Source organism: Hyaena hyaena, unplaced genomic scaffold (genome assembly GCF_003009895.1).
Source record: "Hyaena hyaena isolate Hyena2069 unplaced genomic scaffold, ASM300989v1 scaffold_9, whole genome shotgun sequence".
In the NCBI taxonomy this organism is placed as follows: domain Eukaryota; kingdom Metazoa; phylum Chordata; class Mammalia; order Carnivora; family Hyaenidae; genus Hyaena; species Hyaena hyaena.
In genome coordinates, this window is record NW_024080641.1 from 6,255,892 (window position 1) to 6,279,796 (window position 23,905).

The following is a 23,905-nucleotide window of genomic DNA, read 5'->3' on the forward strand; positions in this document are numbered from 1 at the left end:
GGTTCCCCCTGCGACCCCATTTCCTTCATCCACAAAACGGTCATCATGTCTGCCTCATAGGGTGGGTGGGGGCCCAATTAAAGAATCCGTGCAAAGGGCCTCCGCACGGCAGGGCGGGAACTCAGTGAAGGTGACAGGGAGCTCCCTGCACTGGCACCCACGCTGGGCCAGGACCTGTCCCCAAGTGCTTCGCCACCATTCGCTCACCACCCCTCACAGCTATGCACAGAGAGGGCAGGCGACTGTCCGGGGCCCAACCACAAAGCGGCCAAGCTGAGACAAGCCTCATGATCATCATCCACTTGGAAGCGGGTCTCTACCATGTGACCCCTGAGGCCCGAGGGCCCTGGGTGACTTGCTGTCACCCCGATGTTTCTATCCCGAGCCTGTAGGGAAGCAGAGACCAGGGGACGCACCTTACGGAGGATGAGGTGGGAGATGGACGCGTTGGCGTCGATGATGATGGTAGACACCTTGTCATCGCGGATCTCCTTGAGCAGCGGCGTGGGGTCCCGGCTGTCATCCAGCATCCTCACCGACAGCGTCTCCTTGGAGATGAGGAAGCCACGCACGAGCTCCTCCAACCGCAAGAGGCCTGGGGGAGCAGGAGGGCCCGGGTCAGGGTCCTTGTAAGTGTCCCACGCGACACTTCCTCCTCCTCCAGCATAGGGGAGCCCGGGAGGGGCCAAGGGCTGTGCTGCCCAGAGCGTGGGCGGCTCTCTTGGGGTACGGGGTTCAGGGACCCTGTGCTCGACCGCCACACGCCTGTCCCCTGACACCTTTCCACCACTGGGACACGTGACAGGGATCTCACACTTCACTCAGGCAAGCCACATTCCACTCCTCCCATCCAAGTCACCCCCCGCCTGCCAGTCGCTCAGCCCAAACCCTGACGGCAGCCTGGCCTCCCCCCTCCCTCCCTCTCTCTCCCACCCACATCCAGGTTCCACCTGCAGAGTACAGCGGACCCCAAGTGCCACGCCGCCGCCGCTGCCACCCTGGCCTGAACCACTGTCTTCTCTCACCTGTTATGACAGCCACACCCTCCCCCAGGTCCGTTCCCTTCGCAGCAGCCACAGCCACGTAAAGCAGCTGTGTGCCTCCTCTGCCCCAAACCCTCTAACGGCTTCTGGCTCATTCAGAGTGAGACCCACATCCTCACAGCCCCTGGGCCCCACTCCACCTGTCCACCCCTCACCGTCCCCCTGCCCTCACTGTCTCGCACACACCACAGCCACTCCCCTGCCCTGTGGCCTTTACACAAGCTATTTCCTCTTCTCCCCGGACCCCACCCCCGCTGCTCTCTCCCTCCCCATCTTTACCCAAATGTCACCTCCTCGATGAGGTGACCACCATCCCATTTCGAATAGCACCCCCTTCCTCCAGCACCCCTAATCCCCGTTACCCTCTCCTGTTTGTCCAGAGAACTTACTACTTCCTAGCTCCTCCCATGAGACTGACAAGGACAGGGTTCTCCCGGGCTTGCGCACACACCACTCTATCCCCAGGATCAAGAACAAGGTCTGGGCCATGGCTGGCGTCTAGTAAATACCTCCCAAAAGACAAATTTCTCCTGAAGTTACTGAGCATGGCACTCTCTCTCTCTCCAGCTGTGCACCCACAAACCCACCAGCCTCCCCGACACCCTTACTTGATGGTCTCCAAGACGCCTGCCCCCAACTGCACCTCGACCTGATTGTTCCCTCCTCCTCGGGCGGAGCCATGTCACCACCTGCGACGCCACCCTCTCCCTTCCCTCGTGGCTCCTCAGACCCAGCCTGGCCTCTCCTGCCTGCCGCCGCCGCCACCACCAACGACCTGACCGGTGCTCCTCCTCCCTGCCCGCCGCTGGCCTCCCGGCCACAGCTCCCGCGCTCTCCAGTCGGTTCTCTCTTCCTGCGACGCACACCAGCAATGGCCCCTGCCCCACCCTGCTCTGGAAACTTCCTCCACCACCATCATGTTCAGGGAGAGGTGCCGGGCCCTGCATGATCGTGCCTCCTGCATGTGCCACCCCACTGTTCCCATGCTGGCTGCCGGGCTCCCTGGGAGTGTCCCGGAGCCTCCCAGAGGCGCCACATTCCCTGGGGTCCCGGCCCCTGCCTCGCCACACACTCCCCTCTCCCTGACCCCAACTCCTCCCCAACCTGTAGGTCCAGCTTAGAGGCCCCTTTCTTGGGGACACAGGATCTGAACCTTCCAGACCCGGGGAAGATTCCCTCGCATGTGCTCTGATGGCACCTGGCATGCCTGCCGACAGACAATGGATCATGCTGCGTCACAACTGCTCAGCTACAGTGTCCCCCTTCTGACCCTGGAGTCCATTCAGGGACCACACGCTGAGTGTGAAACCGCCAGAGCCTCGTGGGGACCTGGCACATAGGTGCCGGTCACCATCTGCTGACTAAGTGGCCTGTTTGGGGAAGTGGGGGGCTCTGGGCTCCTGGAGGGGAAGGATGGTGGGGCCCAGGGAAACCTGGGCCATGTGGGAGACCAGATCTCTTGGGCAGGGGAGTCTGGGGGGAAGAAAAACAAAACATCCAGTTCTCCCTCACACTCGGCCTTGGCGCAGATGAGGCTGGCCGAGGGGTAGTTGAAGGACTTGAGGATTCGGGAGACCGCCAGGCTGACGTCCTCGTTACTGGGGTACAGGCTGACGGACGCGAAGCGCAGGTACTGCAGGCGGGGTGTCTCCTCGGGACCCACCTTGATGTGGGGGATCTGAACAAAGAAGGAGCCTTTGCTTCTATCCTGCGGCCTCCTCCCCGGCCTCACCTCCCAGGGACCCACCCCTGCCCTGCCCTGCCCCATGCTCCGCTCACCTCCTTCTCCCCACAGATGTGGCTCACGGTGGAGGCAGACGCAGGGCTGGAGGAGGGCCCCAGGACGGACACGACCCCCTTGGGCAGGATCTGACACACTGCGAGGGGTGGGAAGAGACCGCAGTCAGGGACCTTCCTCTCTGTCCCCACCTGACCCGGGAGCGCATCCGATCCTTAGAGCTTCCCGGTCCCCCTCCACCACCCGGGACCCAGAGGCCAAATCCACCACCCCACCTGTTGCAGCGGACAAGACAGAGACAGATGGGGAGAAATGGCAAGAGGGATGGGTCAGACCAAGATGGAAACAAAGGAGAAACAAAGAGGAAAGACCAGGGACCTCCTGGCTGCAAAGCTAACGCTCCTCAGCTTCTATCTCCCTCCTCCTCCCTAACAATGCTGCAACCTAGGGCACGCCCCCCACAGCCCCTCAACCCCACACCCACAGCCGAGGGCCCCCCTCCACCCCACATCCCAAACACCGCTCTCCTGTGGCATTCACTTGCTTCTCTTTCTTCTGGCTTCTTTTCCCTTAAGCTCACACGGCTCAAGACTGGGACGTGGAAGCTGTTTTCCTGCCTGCCTGGTGCCCATCCTCATGGCAAAACCCTAACTCCTCCTCAGGGCACCATAGGTTTCCCGGGACTGGCTGGCACCCACGCCAGGATCACACTGTCCTGGCCACGCGATCGGTTCAGTGACAGCGACAGGCTCAAACCAGGCCATCACGAGCCTTCCCCAGGTTTCTGCTATAATTACTACATGGTTTGCTAAACTGGTAAGATGTGGGCTTTGAGCTACTGGGGCATCTTGCCACCAGTTAGGGAGGGTATTCCTGAAAATGAAGCCAACTTAGAGGAAAGCGGGACCCACAGATGAAGACAGAAGACAGAGCTTCCTGGGACATGATTTGAGTGCCTGGATCTAACCATGCCTGAAACAGTCCCGGGATATCATTTAAGTACCTGGACTTAGCCATGCCTGAAACTAGTCCTTAGGCCTTCTAGTATTATAAGCTGCTAAGTTCTCTTTTTCCCTTAAGGCAGCCTGAGTAGGTTTCTGCCACATACAACTAGAAGCATCTTAACTAAATGCCTTACCTTCCTCTAAACTTGATTCTTCTGTGCCTTCCACATTGCTGAAGGCCCCGTTTACACAGACCAAATACCTAGAAACGATCCTTCTCTGAACGGGCAAATTAGTTACCAAGTCCTGTCTCTCTTTTGCCCTCAAGTTTTCTCATATCTTTCCCCTTCTCTCCCCTGCCCTACTTTAGGGCTCTCCACTCAAGCATGCAGCTCAGGCACGATCACCCAAATCTAGCCTCCAGGTTCACCTTCCAGAAGCCAGCTCCCTGGCCTAAACCCATTGGTGGCTCCCTTTTGCCTACAGCTGAAGGTGGCATCTTCCAGCCACTGTAGCGCCTTTGAACCGGCCCACCAATCTGCCCGGCCTCACCTCCCACGGCTGTCACGGTTCAACCCTAAAGTCTCCCATGATCCCACCAAATGTGTCCTGAGTCCAGGTAGCCAGGACAGGTTTGACCCCACACTCCATTCCTTGACTCCACATACCCCACTCCTCAGCTCCGGCTCCAGACTGTAGCATATGCCTAGAATACCATGTATCTCCTCACTCTCTGTCCCAGCTTCTCCCAGTTGTGTTCTGTGCTGCACCAGTAAGAAAAGCACAAGGAACACTGTATCCCATTCTCCCCCTGACTAACATGAAACATATATGAATGTATCAAAGGCTCGGATAAGGCCTGCAAGAAATAAAACCAGCCTAAAACACATTGGAGACAGCATCTCCTGACGTATACAACCCCCACACGTTTGTTCAAAAAATACCCATTAATATTTGCTCAGTATGTCAGTATCCAATGAATACTTATGCACCCCTACTATGTGACTGCTGTTCTATGGGGCATACTTTGAGCAATGCCTCGTTCTCTACATTCTGCTTGCCTTTCAGACCTCAGAACTTTGGTTTAGCCTTCTCTAGAACGCCTTCACTGTCCCGGCCCGAGGTCCCCTGGCCTCACCGCACAGGCCCCTTATTACTCCGCTCCGGGCACTGCATCCCCAGCCAGCCACGAGTTTATCTTTCAAATGAGGCCCTCAGCTCTTACAGGGCAGGGCTGGGGCTGGCACACCCTCCCCACCTCCCCATGCCCAGCAGCACCATCTCTGGGAAGGAAAAGGCAGAGCAGACGTGAAGGAAGGGGCAGGTGGAGCTAAAAAGAGACAAAGCAAGCAAGCTGAGGAGGCCAGGAGCTATGGGACAGACTGAGGGCTACCAGCCTGCCCCGCCTCACCCCGCGCCCCCCATGGCCCTGCTCACTGGTGTCCGTGGTCTCGTACTGGCTGTCCCGCTGAAGCTCAAAGATGTCTACTTCCACCCGGGCCTTGGCTGGGACCTCGATGATCCCGTTGATCTGCTCCCGGGCCAGAGCCAGGGCCAGACGTTCGCCGCGGCCACACACTGTCTGGTCATCCAGGATTGCAGCTGAGGGGACACAGGGGTTGGGGACCGGACTCCTGGGTCCTGAGAGAGGAGAGGCTGGAGTCCTAGACTCCTGGGCTCTAAGGGAGGGGTGGGGATGCCGACATGGGTCTAGACTCCTGAATCTAAGGTTGGACAGAGCTGGGGGGTCTGGGCTACTGGGTCCCGGGGATGAGGAGGGCGGGCAGAAGGCACTGGGGGCTGCTATTCCTTGGTGCTGAGGACAGCTGAAACCTGAAGCCAGAGTCCTGGGTCCTGAGGGGCTGGCATGCTTGGGAGGGTCTCTGCAGGGGCAGGGCAGGGGCTGTAGGGCCTCACCCATGCGCAGCGATGAGAGCACCTGGCAGCTGGGGCTGGCGAAGGCAACAATCAGCAGCAGCAGCAGCTCAGCCGGCATCTTCCTCCCCTCCTCATGGGGACGCAGCTGCCGCGGCCCCCACTCGCCACCTGCAGGGATCCCCCCACCCATGGGGAGACGGTTGAGATGGGAGCCTCGGAGCCCTTCGGAGGACTGCTAGGCAGGGTGGCGACTGCAGCCCCCGGGATGCCGTGAGTGAGCGCTGAAGGGCCCTGCCCGTGTTAGAAGCTGACAATACCCAGGGCATTGCTAAGAAGGAAGCTTAGGCTCTGAGGAGCACTACCAGGGAGGAGTTCACAGCACTGAGCGGGACAGGCACTTCTAAAGGACATTCACAGCTACCCTAATGGGAGGGGTCTCAGGTGAGAGCAAATCCCAGGGACCATCCCCACCCCAGTAGAAAACCAGGAAGTGCCACCCCCCCCCCCACCCAGTCCCGCCCCTGTCTCTGGGCAGGCAGCCGTTACTAGGCAACAGAAACTGGCTGGAGAGGATGCGGTGGTTGCTAGGCAACCCCATCCCAGGCCTCACTTGCCACTTTCCTGACGTCCCTGGTTCCCACAATCCCATGGGGAGAGAGGCCTGGACATCCGGGGTCTGGAGGGGAGAGTATCCGGGAGTTAAAGAAACTTGAGGAGCGAGGGAATGAGGGAGAGAGACGGAGACACACATGGAGACACACAGACGGAGACAGATGGATGGACCCGAGGCAGCTAAGGAGCTAAAAAAAAAAAAGAAAAGAAAGTAAAGAAAGAGAGGACAGAAATAGGAAGAGAGGCTTAGACAGGAAAACACAAAGACACTCAGGAAAGGAGAACGAGAAAAATGGACAAAAATGCAAGGGAGCAAGAAGATAAGAAGACAGAAAGGGGGAACAGAGATGAAGAGGACAAGGGAGTTTCGGGTAGGTATGGACAGGACTAGGGGCAAGAAGGAAGATGAGGCAGGAAGGCAGGGAGCCGGGGAGCTGGAGGAAGGGCAGGGTGGGGAGAGGAGCACAGGGCAGGCAGCAGAGAGGGAAATGAAGGCACAGGAGAGACACAGACTAGAGCAGGAATACAGAGAATGGAGAGAGGACACAAACCCACTTGAGATGCCACCAGAGAGAGCTGGAAGGGAAGAGCGAGTGAGGCAGGGAGTGCGCTGTCTGCCAAAGCGGGTCCCAGACTACAGCCCCCCCACCCTGCTTGGGGGAGCGGACGATCGGGGGAGACAGTGCATCTCTGCTCCCCAGAACTGCTCCGTCCCCAGGGAGTTAGAGTCCTCCAGGTACCCCAGCCTTCCATGCTCCGTCCCCAGGGAGTTAGAGTCCTCCAGGTACCCCAGCCTTCCATGCTCCATCCCCAGGGAGTTAGAGTCCTCCAGGTACCCCAGCCTTCCATGGGGCAGCCCCCAGGCAGGGATGAGCGTGGCTAGATGCACAGCTTTTCTTGGCCAAGAGCCGTGCCCCAAGAGAAGGGACATTGGGCTTCCAGGGGCAATGGTTGCTGTGAGGCCCAGAGTGCTGTGAGGTGGGCCTGGGGGTCTCCTTGCACCCCTCCCACCTGACCCCCACAGACAGAGGGCTTGAGCTAGTGTGACAGCAGAATGAAACCTGGCAGGGAGGGCAGGGACACAGTGCAATATTTTGGACCATCCACGTGGCCAGGAGAACCTCGGCAGGGGCAGCAGGCGACCCAGTCAGTCTCTGCTCTGCCCCGACTCCCACATGACCTTGAGCAGGTCCCTCTCTCAGGGCCTCTGGGAAAGGCAGGCTGGGGGGGGGGGGTTGGCGGTGGGAGGGCATCACGGACAGGCTGGGGGCTGTGGACGGTAATGTGGATCTACAGTGAAGACTCCAAGGGTGGACGAGCAAGGGAAGTTGGGGGACTGGGAAGAACCCTGGTGGGGGGAGGGTTGAGGAGGGCGGGGCTTAGAGAGAGGCAAGAGTTGAAGGGGGGTCATCCCGAGACGAGACATCAGGGGCTTCCGGGGACAAACCAGGGAACAGAGACTAGAGGGCAGGGAAGACGGAGAGAGAGAGAGGGGCCGGGGGGTAGGGTCCCACAGGTGGCAGACACGGGTGCGAGCAGAAACAGAGCGTTGGGCCAGGGTTCGGGACAACAGATGGACAAAGACACGCAGGAAGGCCCAGACAGAAGACAGACAGACCAAAAGGAAGTAACTGGGGCTAAATGAGAGACAAGGACGCACACAGGCCGCCTAGAAGTGAGACGCCAGAGGAAACGGAGACTAGACGGAGAGCGTGAGATAGCAGAGGCCGGGAATCAGACAGGCCCGGGCCCCACAGGCCCAGACACTTAGGCAAAACCGGTGGAAGCTTAGCCGCCAACCAGGCAGAAGGAGCCGGGTGAGGGGCCCTGCCAGGGGAGGGAGACAGACGGGCAGGCAAGACATCGCCAAGGTGAGAAGGCAAATGGCTGAGAAGAGAGGGGTGAGGCAGAGGGCACAAACACAAGAACACAACAGGTGCACAGACTGCAGGAAGGGGAAAAATCCGCAAAACTCTGAAGAGGAAGAGGGCTAGCTAGAAGAGAGAGCTGGAGAAGACGACTGCCAGAGCCACACAGCAGATCTGGAGAAGAGGGAGGGGCGCGTGGGGCAGACCCAAACTAGAAGGGGCTGTGAGGGCCAGGGAGGGAAATGGAGGCAGGGGGGAAGAGCGACAGGCACAGGCAGTGGACAGGGCGTGTGCCCACATAAGGGGGCTAGTCCACACGGAGGTGCATCCACCAGGGTGTCCTGAGGAGGCTGGTCAACCCCAGGGCCCACAAGCCCCGAGGCAGGGGAGGGGTGAGGGCAGAAAGGCCAGGCCAGGACGCAAAAGTCAGCAGAGGATGGCGGGGGGGGGGGGGGGGGGGGGGGGGGGGGGGGGGGGGGGGGGGGGGGGGGGGGGGGGGGGGGTGTTGAGACGACCAAGGAAAAGACACAGTGGAGCACGGAGTGGCTGCGGCTAAGGAGAAAGGAGACGGACCCAGAGTGGATCTGGGGGAGGAGAGCAGGAAAGTGAACAGGAAGATGGGCTCCAGGTGCAGGGGCAGGGCAGGGCGGGCGGGGGCACAGGCGGAGCAAAGCATAGACAGGAAGAAGCGGACAGAGGGCCAGACCTGTGTGTGCCTCCAAAGGAGCCAGACGAGACAGGGAGTTTTGAGACAGACAGAGAGAGAGAGAGAGAGAGAGAAAGAGAGAGATCAACAGAGACAGACCAAGAAAGAGTTAGGCTAACAGCAAAGAAGAGAGAAGTTGGACAGAGTCAGAGAGAGGCCCGAGAGAGACACACGACATGGAGACTGGAAAAAAAGGGAAAGACATCTCCGGGAGACAGCCGGCGGATGGGGTAGGGATGGCAGGCAGAGAGGATGAGGAAAGAAGAGAGGCGGAAACAGAGAGGGAGAGCGGAGCCCAGCCGGTCACCGGGGGACCGCGGCTGGAGAAGGCTGGAGAAAGCGGGGACGGAGACTGGCCAGCAGTCCCGGAGAAGGCGTGAGCCCACAAGTAAGAGCCAGGCAGCCCCTCAGGACCCCAGGGGCTGGGGACGAGACTGAGCTGTGCACCAAGAAGAAGGGTGAGGAGAAGCTGAGGTGAACGGAGGCTGGGAGACAGGGGGCACAGGGCAGGCCCCTACTCGGGGAGGGGGGCAGGGGGATGTGGGGGCCCCACCAGACGGTCGGTCGTGAGCCCAGCCTTCCAGGACCCAGGCTGGCCCCAGCCCAACCCCCGCCCTGCAGACACTCACGGATCCTGGTGGGACGGAGGGCTGGGCTCCCTCGAGGCCCGAGAAAGACAACGGGGAGATGCTCTGGCGCTGGGGGGGGGGGGGGGGGGGGGGGGGGGGGGGGGGGGGGGGGGGGGGGGGGGGGGGGGGGGGGGAGAGGGCAGTCCACAGGGCCCCCTCCCCCGCCTCCGGCAGGGGCGCCCAACTAATCCAAAACGGGGGCTCCCTGGAGCAGGCAGGAAGGACAGGTGGAAGAGGAGAGGGTGGGCCAGGGAAGGGAGGAAGGGGAAAGGAGAAAATGGAGGAGAGAAGGGGAGAGAGAAGAGGGGGAAGGAGCAAATGGAGGGGAAGGAGGGAGGAAAGGAGGAGAGGAAGGTGAAAACGGAAGGGAGGGGGGCACAGGCAAAGCCGGGGGAGGGGGAAGCCGGCCCAGGAAAGGGCCCCCGCCCCCTCCCCTAGCCGGGCCGGCCTGGGGGGGCCACAGGGGGCGACGACTGGCTGGAGACAAGGAAGCCGGCCATCAGGAGGAGTGGGGGAGGGGAGGGATTAATTGGGGGGAGGGGGCCACCCCTTCCCCCCTCCCCCCTGTAGCCTTGGCCCTGCCCTGGATAAGGCAAGGGCCCAGAGTCCTCAAGCCCTCAGCCCCCAAGGGAAAAGCATGCTAGGGGCGGGGAGAAGCTAAGGGGTGGAGGAGCTGGGGAGGACGGGGTGCTGGGAGACCCGGAGAGCTGAGAAGGGGGCAGGCGAGGTGGAGAGATGGGGAGGAGGGAGGGAAGGATGGAGAGGAGCAGGTGGAAGAGGAAGGCGGAGGAGGGTGGGGTGTCCCGGGGGCGCCCAGTGCAGGGCCTCAGTGGGAGGGCCTGGCCACGGACTCCTGGTCCCCTGCGAGGCGCTGCCGCCGGCTCTGGGTCCCCAGCTGGGCCTGCCTCCCTGCTGCTGGCCACCGTCGCCACCGTCACTGCTGCCACCGCCACTGCCGCCGCCACCACCACCACCACCACCACCTCCGCCGCCGCCGCCGCCACCTCTCCTTCTCCCCTCCGAGGCCGCCGCCTGCCTGCCTGCCCGCCCGCCCGCCGCCCGCCCGCGCTGGGTCCTGGAGCGCAGGGCGGGGGGAGAGAGAGATGAGGGAGGGAGGGAGGGAGGCAGGGAGGAGGGCGGGCAGGAGGAAGGGAGGGCAGCAGGCGGAGAAAGAGGAGGGAGGGGGGTGGGGGGGAGGGGGAGCCCGTATTGGTCGGGGCTGGGGGGCCTGCGAGGAGAATGCTGATGAGGGGAAGGCACTGCATTGGATGGAGGGCCCACCCCCGGGCCACCCCCTCCACCACCGTGCCGCCGCCCTGCCCAGGAGCCCACGGAGATTAGAGGCAGGGAGACCTGAGGAGAAGGCCGTGGAGCTGGGGGGAGAGGGCCACAGAGATGAAGAAAAATGCAGAGGAGAGGCAAGACGGCCATCAAAATCCCCAGGGGTGGGCCCAGGTCCACCAACCCCACAAGGACACGGACAGGGGGAAAAGCCGAGAAAAACGAGGAAGGCCTATGGAGACATGGGAGCAGACCAGAGACGGCAACGGACCTCAGAGACGCGGGCAGCTGGTGGACACAGAGAGTCCCCCCAGGAAGATGGAGAGAGGCCCATGGGAACAGAAAGCACTCCCTGGACGTGGGGGGTGGTCTGTGGGGACAGGAGGAGAGGCCCACAGAAATGGGAACAAGGATGCACATCATAGAGACAGGGAGGCGGGCCAAGCAAAGTGGGAGAAGGTCACAGAAATGGGGAAGGGAGGGCACAGGTACCAGGAACCCATAGACACAAGGATGTGTGGACACGACAGGTCCCCTAAGGTGAGAGAGGCCAAACCCCGCAGACAAGGGAGAAGCCCCCAGAAGTAGCCCCTGCAGAGGGGACGGGATGGGGTGGTGAGCGGGGCGGTTCTCTATAATGCATAGAGAAATCCTTGGGCCCCACAGACATGAGCGGGTGGGGCGGAAAGGCCTTCCTTCCCTAGCTTCCACCTGAGCAGAGGCGGTGGGAGAGGGCAAGGAACCCAAGGGCGGAGCCAGAAGTGGGAGACTCCCTCCCAGGGAGCCCACGCCAGCCTCTCTGAGGGAGCTGAGCAGAACAGGGGGATGGAAGACAGAAGCAGTGACACAGATCTCGGAGTGGGGGTGGGTGGTGCACGGCTGGGTGGGGGGTGAAATTTGGGGGGAAGGAACATGACAGTTGGCGCTGAAGGCTGAGCCCGTGACTCACCACCACCCCCAATGCTCGTGATGGGGAGGAGACACTGACACACTCACGTGCAGCCCCCCAGCACACGTGACCATATGCCTTTCACACACACACACACACACACACACACACAGCACATGGCAACCCTTACACCGGCCTAGCATAGGGAGCCCTCATCCCATATAGAGCATCCCTGACACATATCTGACACGTATACGGCATCCTGAAGGGCCACCAACTTTGCATACACCTCCTCACCCTATGTGGGCAACACCCATGGTCCCCCCAACACCCACCCTCAGCTCCAGCTAAGCCTGAAAGCCCAGACTCCTGCCGGCCCATAGGCCTTTGCTTATGCAGGGGCCCCAAGAAAAAGAATGCCTATCCTCTGTAAAATAAACCTACCCCAGAAATCTGGTCCCATGCCACCACCTGCGCAAAGACCGACCCGGGGCTCGGCTTACTCCTGTATCATCAGAAGAGAAAGATCCTAGTCGACCCAGATAAACTGGGAAGTCCAAGCAGAAGGGCTGAGCAGACAGGGGCCTGACACGCCAGGCTGGACCTCTGCACGTTCAGGTGGAAAAGGGGGCTTCGGCAGGAGTGAGAACCTGCCCGGGTGCCTGGAGCCTATCGAAGGCAGAGTCTAGTTTCCAGGTTCTCTGGCTGCCACCCCGGGTGATTTCACCCTGATGGCAAACCCAGATCACCAGCTTCAGAGCTCCCACGCTCCCACCGACTTCCCTCCACTTCTTGCCTTCAGCCATTCCCCATGCCCTGCAGGAACAGGACATCCACCTGCCGGGCAGTAGAGCCTGGGGGCCAAGAGCATAGATGATGGAGTCAGCTCCTGGGCTGGAACCCTGGCTCTGGCTCCTCCAAAAGACAGGCAAACTACCTAACTTCTCTGGGCCCCAGTCTCTCTGTAAAAGTGAGAACAGTGATTCCTCCCTCCTAGGGTTGTTGAGATGATCACGCCTATACAGCACAGAAAGCACCAAGCCCAGTACCTGGCACATCATAACACACTCGGGACACGTGAGGGATTATTACTGGGCTCCTTGAGGTCCTAATAAAAATAATTCCTCCGCAGCTTTTACTCTGTGCCCCACAACCATGAGACAGGGGTTATGATCCTCATCTCACAGGTGAGAAAACAGAGGCACAGGGGAGTTGGCTCGTCCAAGACGACAGCTGGAAGTGGCAGGGTCAGGATTTCAATCCAGACAGCGTGCTAGAATTATACTGGCTTGATGTTAGGGATTTTAATTTCGCGGGAAGTTAGGACAGCCAGTTAGAAATCAATCGAAGGACACAGCAAAGGTGATGACTTGAGGAGTCACACCTAGGTCCCACTCTGTGCTCGGGGTGGGGGGTGGGGGTGTCCCTCTGTAGCTTTGAACTTCAGGAAGGTAATGACCAACTCCTCTGAGACACAGTTGACTCTTCTGAGAAATGGGGTGGGGCGGGGGCGGGAGGAGTTAGAACAGGTGACTCTCCTGCAGCTCCCGTTCTTGGGTTCCTTCAAAGAGCAGCTTCTGGAACGTAACAGTGCGAGGCCAACGCCCTGAGCGCCGAACGGAACGGGGAGAGGAGTAGCGATGACCAGGGTCCCTGGGTCAGCGCAGAAGGCAGGCACCTCGGAAGGAAGCAGAGTCCGTCCGCTACAGGGTCACTTTCTGCAAGTTTTCACCCTGCAGTTGTCCTTCAGGTGTTCTGCCCGCTCCCCACACACTCCCCGTTTCTTCAAAAGAAAGTGTCTGCTTTCCCTTTTTCCCCATCTCCTCCCCTCTCCTTCAGGTTTTCCTCGTTCCTCAGATTCGATTCCCTCGCTTCTCCTTTGACATTTCACCCCCCCGCCCCCCCGCCTCAAGAGTCCGCCGGCTCCACTCCCCTTCCTTCTCGTTGCTTTCGTTCCTCTTTTTAATGAAATGAGTCTGGAGCCTCAGTTTCCCTTTTTACTCCCTCCATGTGCTCGCTGCAGTTTCCCCTCCCCATTTCGCGCTGACTGATGATGATTCACTTTCTCCGTTCGCTCCCCCGCGGTTCCAGCGCCACAGCTCCCCCGCCCCCACCCTCCGGGTGTCGTGTGCCTCAGTTTTTCCAACTTCCCTACTCGACCCCGACCCGACTCCCGCCCGGCGCCCCCAAGATGGCGCCCGCAGCCTCACTCCGCCGCCTGACGTCACCGTGTAGCCCTCCCTTCTTCGAACGTCAGGCGGAGTCGACGAAGAGCTGGAGGAGGTGCATCCTCCAGGGGGCTTAAGGAGGCGGGCACTAACAACTCCGGGGCAGGCCGGTGAGGGAACATCGCCAGATGATTGGTCGGTCACTGCGGAGGATCCCGACGCTCCATACTATTGGCCCAAGACTCAGGGACGTGAACGTCGATTAGTCGAACGGCAAGAGCCAGTCGGACGCTGATTGGGCGCGTCCGGCCGTTCGCCCAGCGGCCGAGGAGGGAGGTAGGCGGGGCGTTGCTGAGGGCGATTGGGGGCGAGAGCAAGGCTGCGGAGCCGACGAGAGACTACGGCGGGAGCTAGAGAGGGCGCGACGCTAGGGTGGCCGCGCGAGGGGAGCTGCGGCCCGGGCCTGGGCCCGGGGCGTGCGAGACGGCGGAGGCGGGTGAGTGCGGGCAGGGGCGCGGAAGGCCGGCCTGGTTCCCCCCTCCCCCCCTCCCGGCCTCCCCGTGCCACCCCGCCTGCGCACTGAGGGCCGGAGGGGGCGCGCGCCGGGCGGGGAGGGCGGAGCGGCACCAACGGCCGGCGGGGCGCGCGGGCGGCGGGGCGGGGGCCGGTCCGGGGCGGCGGGTGGTGAAGGGGGCTGGAGTCGTGTGACGGTCAGAGTGAGGAGGGGCGAGGCTCGGGCTGGGGACTGCCAGGGACCTGGGTGGGAAGGGAGGCGTTAGGGCTGTCCCCAGGAGGGGCTCCAAGGCTCCAGGGAGTATCGCGGCCAAGGTCTGGCCGTGGGCTGTCAAGACCAAAGTGGGGGGTGGTCCGTTAGAGGGGGCCTGGGTGTCCGGGGAGGGAGCTAAGGCGTGAGAAAAGAGGTAATTAAGTTGCCATAAAGAGAAAACCTAGTTATGCTTGGAAGGAAGACCAGTGAGAGGGGCTTGGACCAGTGAGAGGGGCTTGGTGTGAAAAGATACTAGCAAATAGATATTCTTGGAAGGGAGATTTAGAGTTGAGGGCAAGGTCCGGGTGTGGAGAATGGGGTTACTTTAATGTGAAGAGTAGTTAAACTGAAAGGGGGTGGATACCCTCGGAATGGGCTGAGAGGAGTCTCTGTGCAAAGGGTTATGTAAAAAAGTGTCTGAGTGTCCCTAGGATAGGTTAGGTAGAGGTAATGTTTTGAAAAGTAGAGGGAATTAAGTCAAGATGAAGAGTGGGAATTGGGTATGGGTGTCCTGAGTGGGGGAATGGGCTTGGTATCTCTGGAATGAGAATGGGATGTTGGGTTGACAAGAAGTCGGGGGGTGTGGGTATCCCCACGGCAGTAAGCTGGTGAGGGGGTTCTGGCTGTTAAGGAAGAGGGGTCTGGCTATCCTAGAGGATAGGGTCTGAGTATTCCTAGAGGGGATTTGGGCAGTAGGAAAAGTATGTGTAAAAGTTTAAGCCCTCGTGCAGGGTAGTCTGGGTTAGAGTATGTGCTGGGATCTTTTTGCAAAGCAGAGAAACTAAGCTGTTAACATAGACGGGGTCTGAGCATCGCTGGAGTGGGTTGGGGTGGTGGTTCATCCTTTTTGCAAAGAAGAGGGGCTTAGGTTGATATCAAGAGGGGATCTGGGCATCCCTAGACTGGGCTAGGGAGGGAGGGTGGGGCATTTTTTGCAAGTAAGAAAATATTAGGTTAATAATATGAAAGGGGGTCTGGGTGTCCCTCGCTTGGGCTTGTAAGGAAGGGTTTAAGCTGATGTGAAGATGGTATCTGAGCATCACTGAAATGGGTTAGGGTGGGTCATTTTGTAAAGAAGAGGCGCTGAAGTTGACATGAACAAGGGAGTGGGTATTCCTATGGGGCGGTTGTCAATGTGAAGAGGAGATGTGGGTACCCCAGAAGGGATTAGGATTGTAGGTGAGATTGCAATATAAAGAAGGCGTAATTACTATAAAGAGTGTCTTGAGTTAGGGTGGCGGGTAGAATCTAGGTGTAAAGAAAGGGTTAGGTTTTTGTGAAATGGGGCTGGGTATTCTGGATAGAGGGTTGGGTTGTGGGAGAGAGCTTTGATATAGAGGGAGGTTTTAAGTAATTTGAAGGCAGGGATCTGGGTATCACGGGGAGTGGGTAAAGACGGAAAAGTGTAAAATGTGATGGGTTAGACCAAATGAGACAGGTCGATTGAGGGAAGGGAGAGTTTGACGCGAGGAATGTGGGCACCAGAGAGAGAGACCGTGTATACTAGGCATTGTGTGTAAAGGAGAGGGGCTGTACCATGTGAAGGCACTGAAAATGGTGGGCCGCTGGGACAGTCTTGGGTGTAAATAGAAGTCAGAAACCTCGGGGGCTGGGGGGACAGAAGAGGAGAGAGGCTGGGAGAAGGTGGCAGCGGTCAGGGCCTGTGAAGACGCTCCCGGGCACCTGGGAGCGGGACTGGGGTAGCGAGTTGGTAAGAAGAGGAAGTCAGTGGAAGGAGGTTTGAGTGGAGAGGACACAGGCTCCTGTGTGATGCACGTGGCTGTGGGCCAGCTGTGAGGCACAGGAGGTGAGGGGTCCGACAGGTGACCAGGATCTGGCGGGTGGAGTTTGATGCGATTCAGAGGTGAGCCAGGTAGGTGCTGGGAAGGGTTTTGTGCTTGGTCTTGCGTGTGCAGGGGAGGAGGGATTGTGGGGGCGGGCGGAGAGTGGAAGATGGAAACAAGTCAGAGGGTAAAGCACAGCTAAGGTTTTGGTGGGTGATGAAGGAATCATCCCTGGGAACGACTGAAGGAACGCCAGTTGAGCTGTGCTGTGTCTCCGCTGCCCTCTCTTCGCAGCCCAGGGCCTCACTGCCGCCATGACGGAGGAGTCGGAGGAGACCGTCCTGTACATTGAGCACCGCTATGTCTGCTCCGAGTGCAACCAGCTGTATGGATCCCTGGAGGAGGTGCTCATGCACCAGAACTCCCATGTGCCCCAGCAGCATTTTGAGCTGGTGGGCGTGGCTGACCCCGGCGTCACCGTCGCCGCAGAGGCGGCTTCGGGCACCGGCCTCTATCAGACCCTGGTGCAGGAGAGCCAGTACCAGTGCCTGGAGTGCGGGCAGCTGCTGATGTCTCCCAGCCAGCTCCTGGAGCACCAGGAGCTGCACCTGAAGATGCTGGCTCCCCAGGACGCAGTGCCAGCCGAGCCGCCCGCCAAGGCGCCCGCCCTGAGCTCTAGCACCATCCACTATGAGTGTGTGGATTGCAAGGCCCTCTTCGCCAGCCAGGAGCTCTGGCTGAACCACCGGCAGACGCACCTCCGGGGCACTCCCGCCAAGCCTCCAGCCCCTGTTGTCCTGGGGTCCCCGGTTGTCCTGGGGCCCCCTGTGGGCCAGGCCCGTGTGGCTGTGGAACACTCATACCGCAAGGCAGAAGAGGGTGGGGAGGGGGCCGCCGTCCCTTCCGCGGCGGCCACCACTGCGGAAGTGGTGACTGAGGTGGAGCTGCTCCTCTATAAGTGCTCCGAGTGCTCCCAGCTCTTCCAGCTTCCGGCCGACTTCCTAGAACACCAGGCCACCCACTTCACTGCTCCCACCCCAGAGGCCGAGGAGCCTGCCGTGCAGCAGGACACCCTGACCCCGTCCCCTGCGGAGGTCCCCGCGTCTCAGCCTGACCCCCTGCCATCCTCTGACCACAGTTACGAGCTGCGCAACGGTGAAGCCGTTGGGCGCGATCGCCGGGGGCGCAAGGCCCGGAGGAACAACAGCGGCGAGCTGGGTGGGACGGCCACCCAGGAGCTCTTCTGCTCCGCCTGTGACCAGCTCTTTCTATCCCCTCACCAGCTCCAGCAGCACCTGCGGAGTCACCGGGAGGGTGTCTTTAAGTGTCCTCTGTGCAGCCGTGTGTTCCCCAGCCCTTCCAGCCTGGACCAGCACCTTGGAGACCACAGCAGCGAGTCTCACTTCCTATGTGTGGACTGCGGCCTGGCCTTTGGCACAGAGGCCCTGCTCCTGGCCCACCGACGAGCCCACACCCCGAATCCTCTGCACTCGTGTCCGTGTGGAAAGACCTTCGTCAACCTCACCAAGTTCCTGTATCATCGGCGTACGCACGGGGCGGGGGGCGTCCCTCTGCCCACGACCCCAGTCCCGCCAGAGGAGCCCGTCATCGGGTTCCCCGAGCCGGCCGCCGCAGAGACTGGAGAGTCAGAGGCCCCGGAGCCCCCTGTGACCGAAGAGAGCCCGGGGGGACCCGCCGCCCCAGGCACCTACCGCTGCCTCCTGTGTAGCCGTGAGTTTGGAAAGGCGTTGCAGCTGACCCGCCACCAGCGTTTCGTGCACAGGCTGGAGCGGCGCCACAAGTGTGGCATCTGTGGCAAGATGTTCAAGAAGAAGTCTCATGTGCGTAACCACTTGCGCACGCACACGGGCGAGCGGCCCTTCCCCTGCCCAGACTGCTCCAAGCCCTTCAACTCGCCCGCCAACCTGGCGCGCCACCGGCTCACGCACACGGGGGAGCGGCCCTACCGGTGCGGGGACTGTGGCAAGGCCTTCACGCAGAGCTCCACGCTGAGGCAGCATCGCCTGGTGCACGCCCAGCACTTCCCCTACCGCTGCCAGGAGTGCGGGGTGCGCTTCCACCGCACCTACCGCCTGCTCATGCACCGCTACCACCACACGGGCGAGTACCCCTACAAGTGCCGCGAGTGCCCGCGCTCCTTCCTGCTGCGCCGGCTGCTGGAGGTGCACCAGCTCGTGGCCCACGCCGGGCGCCAGCCCCACCGCTGCCCGTCCTGCGGGGCCGCCTTCCCTTCCTCGCTGCGCCTCCGCGAGCACCGCTGTGCCGCTGCCGCCGCCCAGGCCCCGCGGCGCTTCGAGTGTGGCACCTGCGGCAAGAAGGTGGGCTCGGCCGCCCGGCTGCAGGCACACGAGGCGGCGCACGCGGCGGCCGGGCCAGGAGAGGTCCTGGCAAAGGAGCCCCCGGCCCCTCGGGCGCCGCGGGCCGCCCGCACGCCTGTGGCTGCCCCGACCCCCTTGGGGGGTGCGGCCCCCGCGGTCCCCGCGGCTCCCGCGGCCCCGGCCCGACGCCGGGGCCTGGAGTGTAGTGAGTGTAAGAAGCTGTTTAGCACAGAGACGTCGTTGCAGGTACACCGGCGCATCCACACGGGCGAGCGGCCGTACCCGTGCCCGGACTGCGGCAAGGCCTTCCGCCAGAGCACCCACCTGAAGGACCACCGACGCCTGCACACGGGCGAGCGGCCCTTTGCCTGCGAGGTGTGCGGCAAGGCCTTCGCCATCTCCATGCGCTTGGCGGAGCATCGCCGCATTCACACGGGGGAGCGGCCCTACTCGTGCCCAGACTGTGGCAAGAGCTACCGCTCCTTTTCCAACCTGTGGAAACACCGCAAGACCCACCAGCAGCAGCACCAGGCCGCCGTGCGCCAGCAGCTGGCCGAGGCCGAGGCCGCCGTGGGGCTGGCCGTGATGGAGACGGCGGCAGAGGCGCTGCCCCTGGTGGAGGCCATTGAGATCTACCCTCTGGCCGAGGCCGAGGGGGTCCAGATCAGCGGCTGACCCGTCCCCTTCCCCTCGTCAGCACCGCCATGCCCCGTTGCCGAGGAGCCTCCAGCACCCCCTCAGATCTCTAGATACTGTGCTCCTCCCTCCGTCTCCCAAACGCCGTGCAAGTTCTGTAACTGGATTTGTTCTCTCTCGTGAGGGGGTTGATCTGGGGTCCTTGATACACGTAAAGGTGCCCTCCTAGCCCCCCGCCCACCTTTTAGCACTGGTGGCCCCAAGATGAAACAGTCAATAAAGACTGAGTTGGACCTTGATGTGTTTCTGTCTGGCCAGCTGTGTGGGGTGGGAGCTGGGAGCCCAGGCTCTTGGGTCTGCGCTTTTATGGCTGTGCTTTTAGCATCTAGGAGCTCCGTTGACCTCAGCCACACTGAAGAGGTCCGAGGGCGGGGCTCAGGGAGCCTGGATGTCACCCTGGTGCTCCAGGGCAAGCAGTGGGGCTGTCTTGCCACTAGAGGTCCCCACAGAAAAGCCTGGAGCTGTTTGTTTTGTTTTTAAAAATTTTTTTTTTTAATTTATTTTTGAGAGAGAGAGAGGGAGACACAGAATCCAAAGACAGGCTCCAGGCTCTGAGCTAGAACTCACAAACCATGAGATCATCACCTGAGCCGAAGTCGGACACTTAACCGACTGAGCCACCCAGGCGCCCCAGCTTGGAGCTGTTTCAATTGGTGTCAGGAGCATTTAGAAGAATCTTAAGATTTCTTCTCACCACCTCTGCCCCCCGGCCCCCTACTCCTGGCCTGATGTGAGCCGTCTCCTCCGAGGTCATCTGGTTTTTTCACTGGATCCCTGAGGACAAACGCAGGTCTGGGAAAGACAGGATTTCCAGGGCGGTAGAAGAGGGTGGCTCCTAGGACCAGACCCAGCTGTGGAGTCGGAGAAGATTCTGGGGGTGGACAGCCTCACGAGGGCAGCTGCCCTGCCACCCACCTAAAATTGGATGCTGTCTTAGCCAGGAGATGCAGGGAGAGGGGTGGTTGGAGTGACCAGTGGGTGTTTGAACGTCTAGTTTGTTTCAAGTCCTTCCTTACATTTTTATCATAATTCTCATACTCCCCTGTAAGGGGAACATTTTGTAGGGCAGTCCGAAGTCCAAAGCAGTGAGGTGATCTGCTCAAGGTCATCCAGCCCACCTAGGATAGAGCTTGAATTTAAGCCTAGTTTCCTCTGGGTTAATCACCCGTCTGCCTTTCTGCACAGTCTAATGCCTTCTGCTTAGGGGAAGGCGGTTGAGAAGGAAGACGGTGACTGGTGGGAGTGCTGAGTTGCTGTGCTTCAGCCACGGCCCGAGAAAAATAAGCCCCCGCCAAGGTTATTCCAGTCTTTGTGTTGGCAGAAAATTCTTATTTGGGACCCTAAGCAATGAAAGGTGAAGGAAAACTGTGTGGAAAGCAGGAAAAGGGAGGCCTGAGAGCTGCCCACTCAGACCCTGTTACTCTCGCCCCCGTCAGCAGCCCCGTAGCCTCGGGGCACTGGGCTTGGAGCCCTTCACTGGTTTTTGCCTTATGTCCAGGTGAAAACGAGGACTTCAGAGATAGGAAACTTAACTAAGACCACATAGATGGGAAACCAGAGCTAGAAGCTAAGTCTCCTAGCCAGTCATGGAGCTTTTACTACAGAAGTCTTAAGAAAAAAAAAAATTCAGGAGCCCCAGGGTTGCTCACTCAGGTGAGCATCCGACTTCAGCTCAGGTCATGATCTTGCGGCTCGTGGATTCGAGCCCCACGTCCAGCTCTGTGCTGACAGCTCGGAGCCTGGAGCCTGCTTCAGATTCTATGTCTCCCTCTCTCTCTGCCCCTCCCCTGCTCGCGCGCTGTCTTTCTCTCAAAAAGAAACATTAAAAAGGAAGAAAAGAAAAATAAAAAATGAAAATTCAACCTGTTTGATAACCAGAGTGCTCCTAATGAGGAGCAGTTAGGTGTCCAGTAGTTTCAGCTAGAGCATGTGGATTGTGGGCACCGTCTTTGAGTGACCTCACCCTGCAGAAGGGACTCAAGCAATCTTAGCCCAGCATGCTAGATCCCCTTTCATCCCCAGGTAAAGATTCATTCTCAAATTGCCGCCTCATGCAGAGCTGCAACATCCTGAAAGTCCTATCGAATACGTGCTTAGAGCAATTGGAGGATTTATCCTTGCCAAATCGGATAAAATCAGGTTAAATCAAAAGGAACAGGAGTGGAGGGGAGGGACCCCGAGAGTGCTGGTTCAGCAGAGAAGAATGGCTCTGTGACCGTGGGATGATCACCCTTCCTTAGTTGATCCTTTTCAGAGCTTCTAATGAAAACTCTGGACTCCCACCCTGAGAAATGTTTACGCGTGCAATCCCATCTGTGAACAAGACCGTCACCTTGCTGAAAGCGGATGGTCCTCAGTTGAATTACTGTCCTAAACAGGGTAGCACTAATTGAGGCCTTGTTGGATGCCGGGTTTTGAGTTGGACAGGCAAAGGTGTTTTTTAGGGTTTGTTTTTTGTTTTTTTTCTATGACACAAGTGAGCAAGGGGCAGAGGGGGAGAGATGGGGAGAGAGAGAAGCTGGGCTCCCTCGGGGCTCATGTTTTTACTTGGGGCTCAAGCAGGGCTTGAGCTCATCCAATGTAGGACTCCTAACTCACCAATGTAAGATAGTGATCTAAGCCCAAGTCTGATGCTTAATGACTGAGCCACCCAGGTGCCCTGGACAGGCAAAGGTTCTTGAACCTTAATGTGTATTAGACAATTCCCCTAGAGATTCAGATCCAGCAAACGTGTGGATGAGATCCAGGAATCTGCATTTTATTTATTAAAATTTTTTTAAATGTTTTGTTTATTTCTGAGAGAGAGACAGCATGAGCTGGGGAGGGTCAGAAAGAGAGGGAGACACAGAATCTGAAACAGGCTCCAGTCTCTGAGCTGACTGCACAGAGCCCGATGCGGGGCTTGAACCCACAAATCATGAGATAATGACCTGAGCCGAAGTCGGACATTTAACCGACTAAGCCACCCAGGCGTCCCAGCAATCTGCATTTTAAATATACCCGATTCTGGGGTGCCTGGCTGGCTCAGCAGAGCATGTGACTTTTTTTTAAGTTTATTTATCCTGAGAAAAAGTGCAGGGAGAGGGGCGTAGAGAATCCCAAGCAAGCTCCATGCTTTTAGCACAGAGACGGACACGGGGCCCAATCCCACGAACCGCAGGATCGTGACCTGAGCTGAAATCAAGAATTGGACACTTAACCAACTGAGCTACCCAGCACCCCGAGCATGCAACTCTTGATCTCGAGGTTATGAGTTCGAGCACACATTGAATGTCGAGATTACTTAAAATCTTTAAACAAATACACCGATTCTGATGGAGGTGACTTGCTGACCACTCTAAAAAGATCCTGAATCGCCTATTTTTTTTTTAGTTGGATGCAGAAGCTGCATAAGCAGAAATGTCAAGGGACTAGAATGGTGGTCCTCTAGTGCACGCTATGTTCTTGACGAGAGGCCCGAGTATGACTGTACAAGGGAGGGCATGTGGCACCGTTGGGCACATTGACGTGGATGCAAGTTCAACTCTAGAGTGCTTCAGGTGTGCTGTCTGTGCTTGTCACAGGACAGCCTGGGTGACAAGGAACTTGAGTTCTGACAGCACCACACTACAGGAAGTAGGAAGCAGCTGGACCAAATGACTGTCCTCTATACCAACATCCCGCTTCCCCATCCCTATAGACGCCTTGAGAATGGGGGAGGTGCTTTTCTATTCTTTCAGTCTTGCCCAGATGAGGCAGTGCTAATACTTTTTGTCTAAGTGATCCAACCCCTCTTCCATTCTTTCCCTTTCTCCTGTCCCCCCCATCCCTTCACAGCTGAGTTTGCAGAATCCCAGCATCTGTATGCCAAGCATACATCAGAGGACGGAACAGTAACAAGGGGACATGATGCCAGTGAGAAAACCCAGTTGTTGACACCACCATTTCTGATTTTCAGTGGTAAGGTTTTGGGGACCAGCACATGGCCTGGCCTGTGAAGCCATTGTCCTTGCCAAATGACGTAGTCAAGCTGGGCACAAAAATTTGAGTGAATGAGAGTTATGTCACTGTAGAGAAGAGTGTGCCTTGGACCACCAGACAACTTCAAAGTCAACTGTTTTTAAAAGGGGCTTGCTTGTTTTAAAAGGGTCCTCTGGGGATGCAAGTGGGGAAGGACTCACGGGTTTCCTGACTTTCTTATGTTCTCATGTCTTGAAGTCCATGTGATAGAGATCTGTCCTACTTATTACATCATCATCTCATTTAATTCTGCAACCCAACAGGATAGGTATTGTCCCTATGTTACAGATGACAAGGACATTGAAGCTTACATATCAAAAGTCACATACCTATAAAATGGCAGAACTGAGAAACAAATCCAGAAGTTTGAATTCATCCTAAATTCTGAGACTTAGGTTTTCTGATGGTGAAAACCTGGCCCGGGCCCTCCTTCTGAACATTCATTATTTGGACAGAAGGAAAGCCCTCGCTGCCACAGCACCACCCTTCCCCGCACACAGAGACCAAGGGAGAACAGGCGGCGTTTCTCTCTGTACAGTTTTTACTTTTTTATTTTTTTGATGTT

General features: G+C 58.9%; 2 protein-coding genes across 8 annotated transcripts in view; one reads left to right on the forward strand and one right to left on the reverse strand.

Moving 5' to 3' along the window:
• The window catches only part of GRIK5 (glutamate ionotropic receptor kainate type subunit 5), a 53,463-nt gene extending 43,977 nt beyond the window's left edge, over positions 1-9,486 (reverse strand). For 3 of the 4 annotated variants that reach the window (XM_039250896.1, XM_039250892.1, XM_039250882.1), the window contains exons 1-6: positions 9,419-9,486; positions 5,643-5,771; positions 5,163-5,327; positions 2,823-2,920; positions 2,556-2,721; positions 417-595 (exon numbers count right to left, since the gene is read on the reverse strand). In XM_039250896.1, coding sequence (XP_039106827.1) covers positions 417-595; positions 2,556-2,721; positions 2,823-2,920; positions 5,163-5,327; positions 5,643-5,721 — 687 coding nt within the window. In that variant the 5' untranslated portion in view covers positions 5,722-5,771; positions 9,419-9,486. Of the gene's footprint in view, positions 1-416; positions 596-2,555; positions 2,722-2,822; positions 2,921-5,162; positions 5,328-5,642; positions 5,772-9,418 lie in introns of those variants that run through there. The other variant, XM_039250901.1, reaches the window with a different exon arrangement.
• A 4,270-nt stretch (positions 9,487-13,756) lies between these two features.
• On the forward strand, positions 13,757-19,580 carry ZNF574 (zinc finger protein 574). 4 transcript variants are annotated; one of them, XM_039248236.1, is made up of 2 exons: positions 13,757-14,092; positions 16,601-19,580. In XM_039248236.1, the coding sequence occupies exon 2, from the start codon at positions 16,621-16,623 to the stop codon at positions 19,318-19,320; it is 2,700 nt and encodes an 899-aa protein (XP_039104167.1). In that variant the 5' UTR covers positions 13,757-14,092; positions 16,601-16,620; the 3' UTR covers positions 19,321-19,580. The 4 variants fall into 4 exon arrangements, with proteins under 4 accessions (XP_039104167.1, XP_039104162.1, XP_039104151.1 ...); XM_039248231.1 differs by lacking the exon at positions 13,757-14,092 and adding an exon at positions 14,110-14,252; XM_039248220.1 differs by lacking the exon at positions 13,757-14,092 and adding an exon at positions 14,675-16,395.
• The last annotated feature ends 4,325 nt before the right edge of the window (positions 19,581-23,905 follow it).